Source organism: Thalassophryne amazonica, chromosome 18 (assembly GCF_902500255.1).
Source record: "Thalassophryne amazonica chromosome 18, fThaAma1.1, whole genome shotgun sequence".
NCBI lineage: Eukaryota > Metazoa > Chordata > Actinopteri > Batrachoidiformes > Batrachoididae > Thalassophryne > Thalassophryne amazonica.
In genome coordinates, this window is record NC_047120.1 from 49,202,850 (window position 1) to 49,216,458 (window position 13,609).

Genomic DNA, 13,609 nt, shown 5'->3' on the forward strand with positions numbered 1-13,609 from the left:
ACCCGACCGCGGGGGGTCGCGGCAGGAAAAACACCTCCGTTGGAAATCTTAACGGGCAAGTTGGAACATGCCCAAGCTGTTAAACAATTTCTCAGTTACTCACTTGTTGAAAGCCATTAAAAGCCGCCTGAATTCTACAAATGGTTTTCAACATGGAGGTGTTTTTCCTGTCGCGGCGCACACAGATTTGCCGAGTCGTCACGGAAACGACTCGGCGAATTTGCGCGTACGTCTTTCATTAAAAAAATGTCCTTAAACAGTGGAATGTCCGCATAAATTCCTCATGCCGGCCTCTTCTGAATCTTCTCTGTTCTCTCACGATGTCCTGGGTGAATTAAGCCTTAAATTAGGATGTTTTCAGCTCGAAACAGGCCGACGACAGCGCCTGGAAGCGCTGCAGGACGTCCCGCTCCGTGGGAAGTCCTTACACCGACAGAAACACCTCATAATCTCTCATCAGCCGTTAAACTTTTCACAGAAAACCAGCTTAATTTCTCGAATAGTGTCCACTCGGATATTCCTCACAGGTCCAGAAAAAATTTTGATAAAGCAACGCGCGCCGTCTCGAGCAGCGTGTGAAACAAAGGAAGAGGCCGAGAGGGCGGGACCACATCTCACTCAAGGCCTGCCCACAGGGAAATGACGTCACCGACACGCGTGAAAAAACTCACGCATGCGCACGAGGGTTCAAGCATGATTGGTGTAATCGTATGTCATTCAAATCCATATAGTTAAAAAAAAAAAATAAAAGGGTCGGTTTATTATCTAAGAGACCTCGTACAGTCAGTTAAATTGTGCAACCTTTGTCTGTTGCCAGTGATGGATCCAGGGGAGATGGGAGGATATGTCTCCCTCCTCACAAGCCTACAAAAGAAAAGAAAGCAAAAAAAAGAAAAAGAAAGAAAATAAAACAAGAGAAAGGTTGTTAAGTTTGACAACATAATTTGCCATAATTTCTTAATCATTATCTTCCACTGGAAAAAAGCTGAAGATATCTCACTGTGTTCAACAATTTGAAATATTTTTTACACAGTGTCATCTGTACATAGAAAGAGGATAAACTTCTATGAGCTACAGTTGTGCTCAAAAGTTTACATACCCTGGCATTTTGCTTTGCATTTTGTATCACCATTTTGGGTCATTTCTGTTGTCATTATGATTCAAAAAGTGTAGTTGTTTGACAATAAATGGCTACACCCAACCACTAACCATGAGTGAAAAAGTTTTTGTGTTGTTCATATTCTATGAACAATGGCCAACCAAAATTCTGCCAGGGTATGTAAACGTTTGAGCACAACTGTACATGATACTATTATAGATTAAAGTGTTTTTGGAGATTCCTGGCCAATTTCTTAAAAATTCACTGGTGGTTTACAATAAAAATGAATATCTTACTTTTCAAATTAGTCATTCTTGATTTCAGTGTTAACGATGGAATAAGTTGCTTACTACTAGTATAAAAACTTTTTTTTTTCAAAATATGAGTGGCAATATTATGCCGTCATTTCACAAATGAGTGGAATCCACTCAGTAGATTGCCCAATTGCGTTGAATCAGATGCCCCCTCCCCACCCCGGCCCCAACCAAACATTTCTGGATCCAGCCCTATCTGTTGCATCTTTATGATGAGATGGTACAGAGGAGGGTTTTCTAGTTATAAAAGAGAGGTAATTGTAAAAACCCTTGAATTAAAGCTAGAGTTCTGCACCATAAGCGCATCTTAATTGTTTTGTTTCAGCTCCACTGTGGTGGTGATATACAGAACCAAAATCTAAAAATGTGTCACTGTCCAAATCCTTACAGACCTCGTTATTTGACAGTAGCCCAGTGATCCCACATGACGATATATTTGCTGTTTCTGCCAGAAGTCACTGTCTGTCACTTCAAGCGTAGGCCATCAAATTTACACTTGTACACAAGGAGGAATTGCTCATTTGAGAAGTGGAGATAAATTATTATTTCTCTTCTCTCTTCATCCCTCTGCATCTCCACATTGTCTCCTCTGCAGTATCCGGAGTAGGAAGGACCTGAAGGAACTGTTTGATACTTTTGCTGTCCCTTGTAGTCGTTCAAGTTTAGAGTCTGCTCCTCTGTACACCAACCTCAGGATTGATGACAAGGACACCGGACTGCAACCAGACCTTGGTACAAGCACGTGCACATACACGCATTCATTCATTGGTTGTTCTCCACATTACCAGATATCAACACAGTGCGACTCACTCCTGCGTTTGCTGCTTCTTAATCACTTGCACTATTCTGCAGATTTGCTAACGCGTAACGGATCTGATCTTGGCCTCTTTATCCGGACGAGGCAGCAGATGTCTGACAACCAGAAACAGATCTCAGACGCCATTGCAGCAGCCAGCATTGTAACCAACAGTACAGGAGTTGAGAATGCATCGCTCGGCGTGCTGGGATTGGCCATCCCTCAGCTCAATGACTTTTTAGTCAACTGTCAAAGAGAACATCTCAGCTATGATGAGATCCTCAGCATCATTCAGGTACTGTAATAGTCTGTAGCCTGGAAGTACAGAAGACAGAAATGATCAATACAAAGGAGGATGTGACACAGACGTTAATTCAAAATGGTGATAGAGCAGGCAGCTGAAGAGAACATCATTTAGAGATGTGTGAATTGACACAAGCAGATAGTTGATCAATAACGGTTGACATATTGTTGTTTTTCTCTTGCAGAAATTTGAGCCATCATCAAGCATGAGACAAATGGGCTGGATGTCTTTTGAAGGCTTTGCAAGGTGAAATAAATAATAAACACATTTCATGAGCTAGCTCAACAAGAAAAAAGTGAAATATACCCCATACTACTATCTTATAGAGTGGATTACATATTAATATGTATGCTAAAATAGAAGTCACCAATAATAACAGATGCACAAAAAAAGCTTTGTCTGATATTGTTAAAGTGAATATGTATTTTTTTTTTCTTGCTCCTGTAACATCCATTATTTTGACCCAGATGGGTGAGAACAGCCCATAACTCTTCAAGACATTCTGCTAACAACTAAACCCAGATAACAATATAACCGCCTATATGTGTGGAATTTTCCTAATATGAATCCATCAAAGCAACTAAAGCACATCGATGAAGACACCATATGTGGAAGTAATGATGACATATTCTGACATAAACCCATAAAAACTGATTGTAAATCACAGCAAGTTGACATTTTCAAAAGAAAGAGACTGTTCAGTGCAAGGTGCATCACACTCTGCCTACATGCAACAGCAGTGATGTGACATGTTTGTATGGTAAGCAAGTGAGGGCAGCGTTACCACAGTATTGTTTCAAGTTGTAATCATGCAGAGTGCAAAAATTTGATATGATGTCATACTTTTATTTTTTATTTTGCAAGGTCATTTTCATACAAGATCAGATTTCCAAGAGGTTTGTTGGATAGAACTTCTAAGATTTTCCTAGAAATAGATTGCCGACCATTTTTCTACAGACCCAGATGATGATTTGGAGCAGGGGTGCAAATGCTGCCTTGCTTGTGTTCGATTCACACCTGATCATTTAACTCCTGTGTTTTCCAGCTGTTGATTGGCTGAGCACACCTGACTGAGTTAATCATCTATGATGGAGCAGTGACAGTTGAGCCTCATTCTTAATTTCATGGATATGCATCCTGAAAAGTTATGGTTTGAAACCTTATACGAGGTCTGTCCAAAAAGTATAGGTCCTTTTTATTTTTTTCAAAAACTATATGGATTTCATTTATATGTTTTTACGTCAGACATGCTTGAACCCTCGTGCGCATGCGTGAGTTTTTCCACGCCTGTCGGTGACGTCATTCGCCTGTGAACACTCCTTGTGGGAGGAGTCGTCCAGCCCCTCGTCGGAATTCCTTTGTCTGAGAAGTTGCTGAGAGACTGGTGCTTTGTTTGATCAAAATTTTTTCTAAACCTGTGAGACACGGTTCGAAAAATTAAGCTGGTTTTCAGTGAAAATGTTAACGGCTGATGAGAGATTTTGAGGTGATACTGTCGCTTTAAGGACTTCCCACGGAGCGAGACGTCACGCAGCGGTCCCAGGCGCCGTCGTCAGCCTGTTTCAAGCTGAAAATCTCCACATTTCAGGCTCTATTGATCCAGGACGTCGTGAGAGAACAGAGAAGTTTCAGAAGAAGTCGGTTTCAGCATTTTATCCGGATATTCCACTGTTAAAGGAGATTTTTTTAATGAAAGACTTGCGGACGGGTCCGCGCGTCCGTGTTGATAACCATTTGTAAAATCCAGGCGGCTTTTGATGGCTTTCAGTGGAGTGAGTATATGAGAAATTGTTTAACAGCTGGACATGTTCCAACTTGTCCTTAAGGCTTCCAACGGAGGTGTTTTTCCTGTGGCGGAGCGTCGCGGCGGCTGCGAGCCAACGCTGCAATCCGCCCGCACGTCTTTCATTAAAAAAATCTCCTTTAACAGTGGAATATCCGGATAAAATGCTGAAACCGACTTCTTCTGAAACTTCTCTGTTCTCTCACGACGTCCTGGATCAATAGAGCCTGAAATGTGGAGGTTTTCAGCTTGAAACAGGCTGACGACGGCGCCTGAGAGCGCTGCGTGACGTCTCGCACCGTGGGAAGTCCTTAAAGCGACAGTATCACCTCAAAATCTCTCATCAGCTGTTAAAATTTTCACCGAAAACCAGCTTAATGTTTCGAACTGTGTCCACTTCGATGTGTCTCACAGGTTTAGAAAAAATTTTGATCAAACAAAGCGCCAGTCTCTCAGCAACTTCTCAGACAAAGGAATTCCGACGAGGGGCTGGACGACTCCTCCCACAAGGAGTGCTCACAGGCGAATGACGTCACCGACAGGCGTGGAAAAACTCAGGCATGCGCACGAGGGTTCAAGCATGTCTGACGTAAAAACATATGAATGAAATCCATATAGTTTAAAAAAAAATAAAAAGGACCTATACTTTATGGACAGACCTCGTACTTAAAAAAATATAGAGGGTCCAGAAGCATGTCTGCGATAATCCATGTCACGGTCTTGGTTGAACCATGGCTAACATGTTTGAAAATTCCTTTTTTTTTTTTTCCATTCTGATCTTTGATATTCTTTGGCAAATCCTTGTATTCCTGTGGAGCCTGTAACATTGTCATACATGCTGGAACAATACTGAAGATTTTTTTGGAAGCACTGTGGTTATGCTTACTGAACTTATACTATGGACATGCCACGACGTCTACAATTCCGCTATTGCTGTGTTTGCATGATATAAGCCTGACGCATTATGCCATCACACTGCACGCTAGACTGGTGCAGTCAAGTCTTATTTGTGAACAAATGTGATCTTCACACACCAGTTTGTCTCGGTTATAGACTGCGTCCTCCCAGGATGGTTATCTGTGAAAGCAAGAATGGTGTTTTAGAAAACATGCATGACAGGTGCACTCCAGGAGCAGGTTGGGGCATCCGTAAGGCTGCAGAATGATGGTAGGAGGAAGAGTGTGTATGAGGCAAAGAGGTGGTTAACTGACTGTCACAAATACATCCAGCATTTTACAGTAGTGTTGTCAGAAACGACCATAAATGGTAGCAAAATGTTGTAAACAATAAGATAAGATAAACCTGCGGCTGTGAAACTAAATCTAATCATAGTAAATGCCCGATAAGCCAGCTATCCATGATTAATATTGCCATAACACACTGTCGCTGTTCAACAACAAGCCTGCCTTTTCTATCGAAATGCTTGGGCAGTTTGTGGTAGACCTGCAGTTAATTTGCGAATAGTTTGTAGTCTATCATTACACATTTTGTGACGGTATTAGCATTAAAAAATAATCCACTAAATTTGACTGCTTCACGGAAATGTGACATATTTTGTGACTATATCATGAAAGAAAGAAAAAAGAAACCTTGAGACTGGGCTGACTATTATCAGGTACTCAGCTGTTACATCCCTTCTTCTTACTAGATACCTGATGGATAAGCAGAATTTTGCATCTCGCAATGAGGAATCTGAGATGAGCCCAGAGGAGCTACAGTACCCTCTGTCCTACTATTACATCGAGTCTTCTCATAACACCTATTTAACTGGGCACCAACTCAAAGGAGAGTCCTCCGTTGAACTTTACAGTCAGGTAGGTCAGAACATTATTTGTTTTAGTCCCATGACTTGATATTTTAACAAACCCAAAAGTCCTATTTCTTGACAGTTTACACTGATTGTTGTAGGTGCTGTTACAAGGCTGCAGGAGCATTGAGTTGGACTGTTGGGATGGAGATGATGGTATGCCAGTTATCTACCATGGACACACTCTTACCACCAAGATACCCTTCAAGGTTGGAACAGAAGAAGTACTTTTATTCATTCTAGACATGTTAATGTGTACTTACTGGCTTTCCATGCCTTAGTGCATTGATCAACAGAACGTCAGAACCATACCATGCAGCACATTCATACAATTTATTAGCTTAACAAAGATTAATACTAATACCTGACAGGGTACTGTATGTTAGTATTTGTTTTAGGTATTTTATTTTACTTGGACAAAGCTTATAAGTCGTGTTTGTTTTTGTATCTGAGAAGTTTAAGCACATCTCAGTAGAAGAATTATACTGTTACATGTTTGACCTGGAATGATGCTTAAAACATTTTAATCTATTTTTTTATCCTCCAGGATGTGGTGGAAGCAATTAACCGGTCTGCATTTGTGATTTCTGATATGCCCGTCATCCTGTCCATCGAGAACCACTGCTCCCTTCCACAACAACGCAAGATGGCAGAGATCTTCAAGGTACAGCAGCAGGAGCTCCGGTGTTATGAAATTAAACCTAATTAACTAAGCAAGTGTAGGATTTCAACTGCTCCACTTACTTGCCAAGATGTTCTTGGCTCCTCTTGGGCTTTATAACTGGCCGTCTTCTAGTCAGACACGTTGCTTTTCTAGTTCTCAGGCTACAAATGTCCATTTCTTCTTTGCTATATCTTCCAGACATAACTCTCTATGACAGATACATGAAAAACAGTATGGTACATTCATCTCAGAAAATAAAACAGTATTCAGAAGTCAGTCTCCAGGGATGACTGAGTGACTTGACACTGAAGAATGTTTTATGTTCAGGCACTCTTTGAGTGTGTTTCATGCCTCGGGCCACCAAAATGTCTCTCTTCTTATTTATTTACAGTTTTGTTTTGAGTAAAGCACTTTGATTTTGAGGATTCTTCAGCAGCGTTTTGACTGCGGTTTCTCTTGACATTAATACTGATGGCTGTCCCACATGTCAAATATTTGTTTACTAGACGGTGTTTGGGGAACGTCTGGTGACGCGCTTCCTCTTTGAAAGTGACTTCAGTGATGACCCTCACTTGCCATCACCATTTCAGCTTCAGGGGAAGATCCTGCTCAAGAACAAGAAGCTCAAAGCTCACCAGGCACCCGTGGACATTCTCAAACAGAAGGTTAACACAGACATGATGTTTATGCACAAACATTAAATTCCAACAAACATTCATGGATTGATTTTTCAGTGTTTCTAGGACACAAAGAAATACACTACACATAAATATTTGTTTGAATCCTTATTTAATTCACCTAAAAAATGTACCGTAAAATGTGTCATAATAGACATCTGGGATTGTAGCTTTGACATAAATGTGTTAAAGCTCTTTGTAGCACTAGGAAATTTGATCAAATCCTCCAATATTAACCCCACATCTTTGCCCCGCTCTTTCTGTCAAATCAGATTTCATACATTCATTTTTAACATATAAATTATTGGACAGTAGTATACTCTACTGTTTGACAGACATTGCGGAGCCTTATGTACCGCCCTGTGCTTTGTGCTCTCAAGTTGCAGTATTGCTCTGTGTTTTAGTGGTGTAGAATGGTGGTTCTCAACCCAGTCCTCAACTACCGCCTGATGGACAGATTTTCCATCTCTTCCTGCTCTGCTACAAGCTGATTAGCTCCTTCAGGTGTGCAGCCGGTCAAGTACTAACAGATGCCTGAGTGAGCTAATCAGCTTGAGGCAGCATAAGGAAAGATGGAAAAACATGTAGGCCAGGTGGTAGAAGAAGTCAACTGGCTACAGTAGTGTTCAGAATAATAGTAGTGCTATGTGACTAAAATGATTAATCCAGGTTTTGAGTATATTTCTTATTGTTACATGGGAAACAAGGTACCAGTAGATTCTCACAAATCCAACAAGACCAAGCATTCATGATATGCACACTCTTAAGGCTATGAAATTGGGCTATTAGTAAAAAAAAGTAGAAAAGGGGGTGTTCACAATAATAGTAGTGTGGCATTCAGTCAGTGAGTTTGTCAATTTTGTCGGATAAACAGGTGTGAATCAGGTGTCCCCTATTTAAGGATGAAGCCAGCACCTGTTGAACATGCTTTTCTCTTTGAAAGCCTGAGGAAAATGGGACGTTCAAGACGTTGTTCAGAAGAACAGCGTAGTTTGATTAAAAAGTTGATTAGAGAGAGGAAAACTTATACGCAGGTGCAAAAAAGTATACGCTGTTCATCTACAATGATCTCCAATGCTTTAAAATGGACAAAAAAACCAGAGACGCGTGGAAGAAAATGGAAAACAACCATCAAAATGGATAGAGGAATAACCAGAATGGCAAAGGTTCACCCATTGATCAGCTCCAGGATGATCAAAGACAGTCTGGAGTTACCTGTAAGTGCTGTGACAGTTAGAAGATGCCTGTGTGAAGCTAATTTATTTGCAAGAATCCCCCGCAAAGTCCCTCTGTTAAATAAAAGACATGCAGAAGAGGTTACAATTTGCCAAAGAACACATCAACTGGCCTAAAGAGAAATGGAGGAATATTTTGTGGACTGATGAGAGTAAAATTGTTCTTTTAGGGTCCAAGGGCCGCAGACGGTTTGTGAGACGACCCCAAACTCTGAATTCAAGCCACAGTTCACAGTGAAGACAGTGAAGCATGGTGGTGCAAGCATCATGATATGGTCATGTTTCTCCTACTATGGTGTTGGGCCTATATATCGCATACCAGGTATCATGGATGAGTTTGGATATGTCGAAATACTTGAAGAGGTCATGTTGCCTCATGCTGAAGAGGACATGCCCTTGAAATGGGTGTTTCAACAAGACAATGACCCCAAGCATACTAGTAAACAAGCAAAATCTTGGTTCCAAACCAACAAAATTAATGCCTCGCAGATGTGAAGAAATCATGAAAAACTGTGGTTATACAACTAAATACTAGTTTACTGATTCACAGGATTGCTAAAAAAGCAGTTTGAACATAATCGTTTTGAGTTTGTAGCATCAACAGCAGATGCTACTATTATTGTGAACACCCCCTTTTCTACTTTTTTTTTTTTACTAATAGCCCAATTTCATATCCCATGTAACAATAAGAAATATACTCAAAACCTGGATTAATCTTTTTAGTCACATAGCACTACTATTATTCTGAACACTACTGTACATCGCATTAATTTTTTTTTTTGTGGAATAATTTGCCTGCGGAAATCAAACAGGCAAACTTAAGTGCTTCAAAGTACAACATAACTATTCTCCAAAGTTAGAATTGGTCAGTCATTGGTGTTTAATTGGTGTATTGTGTTGCTGTTTTAAAAGCTGAATTGATTGTTTTTTTTTCTGCTTTATTTTGGCTTTACCAGTAGGTTATGGGCTATAATATATTATGACATGATGCCAACTGGCTTCAAGAGCTTGAGTGCCTGGGTTTCTGCTATGAGCTGGTTAATGGGGAGTTTCCGCATCCAGGCTGTTTTACGTGATGTGCACTGAGCTGTAGATCTTGGTGGATCCTCTTGACATCTTGCTGACATCAGCCATGATGTTGTGGTACGCTGTGATGCGTTGCCATTGGGTGGGAAATTATCAAGTGTCTTCATGTGTCGTCATGTCATGTCATGACAACATGTCTATGCATCTTGTTTATCTCCTTGTCGTTTCATGACGGCATCTTGCTGACTCATCTTGGTTATATTGGCACAGCCAAGTTGAGTGGAACATTTCATCATTCACCGAATGAAATATTCTTTCCATTGCACAAATGAAAGAATAATCATTATTTGTTTTATATAACACCTAAAATAGATCCTTATCATTTGATATTTTATTAATTCTAAACAAGAGAAAAGGGACTTAAATGGTGTGCGTCAATGGTCCTTTGAAGTCAATAGGTTCCAAACAACAACACAACTTTAAACAACTTTAAATATGAGTCCAATCCAAAATTGTTCTCAGTGAACTTGCAAAAACAGTCAGATAGTTCAAAAACAAGCCAATCCAAAATTATTCATTATAACGGTAAACGTCTTTGCGCAAACTCCAAACACTGAATGTCAAGAATATATTTACATGCCGTCTGCTTTCCTCAGTCCAGCAAAAAATTGCGACAGAAATTTGTCGAGCTCTTCATCCGACAGTGCTTCTACTTCAGCTAGAGACGTCCCAGCGAATACTGCAAATGCCTCCAGACAGTTTACGGTGTCTTTTGTTTGTTTTATTTTATTTTCCCGAAATATTCTATCTGTACCTTCTTTGACATTCTAATATACTGTATATTATGTGTTTATCATTGTTTTTCATTATTTTAATGCTTTCACAGGCTCACCAGTTAGCCCACATGCAGGTTCAGTCAAGCAACGGGTCTTCACCTGGCAACAACACCAATGAAGAAGAGGAAGAGGAGGAAGACGAGTACGATTATGACTATGAGTCTCTATCAGACGGTAAGGAAATCCATCAGGTTTGTGATCACTGGAAACGATCTTGTAGACATTTTTAATTTTGCAATTAAATAACAGGCAGATAACAAACTAACACAATAACACTGGACAAAGTGTCGGGCAAAAATACTCCAATACTCCATGTTAGCAGAATTTGGCATTCTTCATATTTTAACCATGGATTCAGTTTCTGCTTACACCTTTATTTTTCATCTTTCTTCTTTTTAACACGTCAGTTTTTAAGTTGAAGGTTTGAGTTTTCACTTCCTTCCTCTTCTGTTTTATTTTGCTTGTTTTTTTTTTGTTTTTTTTTTACTTAGCTGATGTCCTCACTGCATCTACTGCCTCCTTTGGCCTGGAAGGTAAATTGCACAGATCTCATGCACTTGTCTACAGACCAGTGTTCCCCTCTTATTTTGCTTGGCTGTGGTAGTGCTGAGCTTTATGCAGATGCATTTTGCATTTGGGAAAGTTAAATTTCACATTTAATTTTCTATAATAGTGTATTTATATATTAAGAGCACTACACGTAATCAGTGACCTTGTATTTATTTATTTTTGTTGTTGTTTTTATATTTCAAGCTTTTTTATATACTTGATTCAGATTTACTTTGTGTGTGACACTAGCAATATAGAATTAGCATAGAGGGAATCATTGGTCTGTAGTTGTGCCTAAACGATCCGCATCATTGTTGGATTACATGTGCTAATTCTGCCATCTTTCTGCTTTTTGTGTGGACACACTGAGATTATGAACTGTGCAAGGTTATGGACTATTTACACAAATATGCAGGGGCTGAAACATTTAATAGAAAGTAATATACACCCCCCACCCCCAAAAATATCAGACCACAGAGCATCAAAAAAACAAAACAAAAACAAAAAACACGCAAACACAGCCAATTCAGAATGTGACTGGTTGAATCATTTAAAATTCTGAAGGCTTTAGATAAGATTTTTACCTGGAGGCACCAGGGAGAAATCTCATTGGATAATAAGAAACTGTCGTCTCTGTGAACTGATCTGAAAGCAGCGCAACTCGGGGAGAGTAGAAATGATTTAACTGCAATGAATACATGTCTAAAGTAATAAGTAAATGAATAAATAAGTGATTGATCATTGAAAAATGCATGTAACGAAGGAAAATATTACGTTTTCTTATCCTGACATCATCTAGGCCAGCACACAAGACTTTAAATGGACTGCATTTATATGGCGCTTTTCCATCTGCATCAGACGCTCAAAGCACTTTACAAATAATGCCTCACATTCACCCCGATGTGAGGGTACTGCCATACAAGGCGCTCACTACACACCGGCAGCAATAGGGGATTAAAGACTTTGCCCAAGGGCCCTTAGTGATTTTCCAGTCAGGCTGGGATTTGAACCGATTATCTTCTGGTCTCAAGCTCAACACCTTAACCACTAGACCATCACCTCCCCTGATGGTCCACCTGTGCTGAATTGTTACTGACTGACCCCTGCTTATTCAACAGTCATTGTGACACCAGCTTGTGTTGTGTTTGTGTCATTGTAGTTGGTGTATTACAGTACATGTCACACATCCCGTCTTATTTGTTTCATAGCACATTTCGTTCGCATTATCAGTGTATATGCCTGGAAAACTCTCCTCAATAAATGTGCAAAGCTGAACGTTGGACGACCGTCTGTTTTTACTGATTGAGTTTGAAAGATCAGAGTTAGTAAATGAGATGTGTGAGAAAATATTCAATTCACTTTTGTCAGTGTTTGAACAAACACTGCCTGCATGTTTTCTCTTACTCCCATAAACACATCACCTCCCTTTCTCCTCCTCCTCCTCCTCCTCTCTGTACTGTATTTGTCTGTGACCTCGCCCGTGGCTGGGCAGGCTCATCAGAAAAACAAAACAAAGCCATCTGGTTTCTCAGGCCCCACACTGCCCCTGCATTAAACAGCCGACCAGGGGGAAACTACCCTATCGCATTCATAGCTCTGTCCTAATCCCCCAGCTTCTTTCGCTGCTCCTGTACACAAGTGGTCTCCTGTCCCAGTTAAATATTAATCTGTCTGTCAACTACTACAGCTACCTGACTGTTTCTGTTGCAGACCTAAAGTAGTTGTAAACATTATCTGGAATTGAAATGACCAAACGTTGTTAGGAAGTGGCCTTTTTAACGACAGTCACTGCCTGTGTCGCCGACCATACGGTCCCCCTAAAAATCAGTCCCCAGGATTACGCGGTTCACGGATAAACACTTCGTTTCTGCTTCAAACTGCCTCCAGTCATCATCTATCTCAGCGACAGATATCTGAAGCTTTTGTACAACAATCATTTCCACATAAATTCAGCATTATTTCATCATAAAAGGCGGCAGAAGCTATCAGAGCGCCGCGGCTAAGCAAGCAGCTAGCTGATGTGTTCACTGCGCATCGGTCATTTCAAAGTGTCACGGAATTTCGCTGAGTTTCTGCTTAAAACAACCTTGTTTCTGCTTAAAACTGACCTTAGAATGATTTAAGAGGTTTTACTTTCATCATCTGATGGTTAATAATCCCATTTGTTGTGTGGGCCGCTGAAGAGGAGGTACTGCTGGCCCACCACCACCAGAGGGCGCCCTGCCTGGAGTGCGGGCTCCAGGCACCAGAGGGCGCTGCCGCCTTATGGGAGTAGCCTGGGTGACAGCTGTCACCCATCACCAGACACAGCTGTTCCACTCAGCACAGAGGTATATCAGGAGGACCGCGTCTCCACCTCAGTGCCGAGATATCGCCTAAGACTGAGGTAATATTCTCTGCATTTATATTCTGAACAACCAGCTAAACTTGTTAACCCTTTTCAGGACTGTTGACTACTGATAGCTTCATTGCTTGGATAAGTACTCACCTTCCTGCTGTACTTTGACAAGAGGTGGAGG

The 13,609-nt window shown here is 40.6% G+C and overlaps 1 protein-coding gene across 1 annotated transcript in view; it reads left to right on the forward strand.

The window, feature by feature from the left end:
• plce1 (phospholipase C, epsilon 1) overlaps positions 1–13,609 on the forward strand; it is a 255,535-nt gene that overhangs the window by 213,126 nt on the left and 28,800 nt on the right. Inside the window, 9 exon segments of the mRNA XM_034193802.1 lie at positions 2,009–2,145; positions 2,266–2,504; positions 2,698–2,759; positions 5,945–6,110; positions 6,205–6,312; positions 6,651–6,767; positions 7,274–7,432; positions 10,592–10,715; positions 11,033–11,074. Of these exon segments, the coding sequence (XP_034049693.1) occupies positions 2,009–2,145; positions 2,266–2,504; positions 2,698–2,759; positions 5,945–6,110; positions 6,205–6,312; positions 6,651–6,767; positions 7,274–7,432; positions 10,592–10,715; positions 11,033–11,074 (1,154 nt within the window).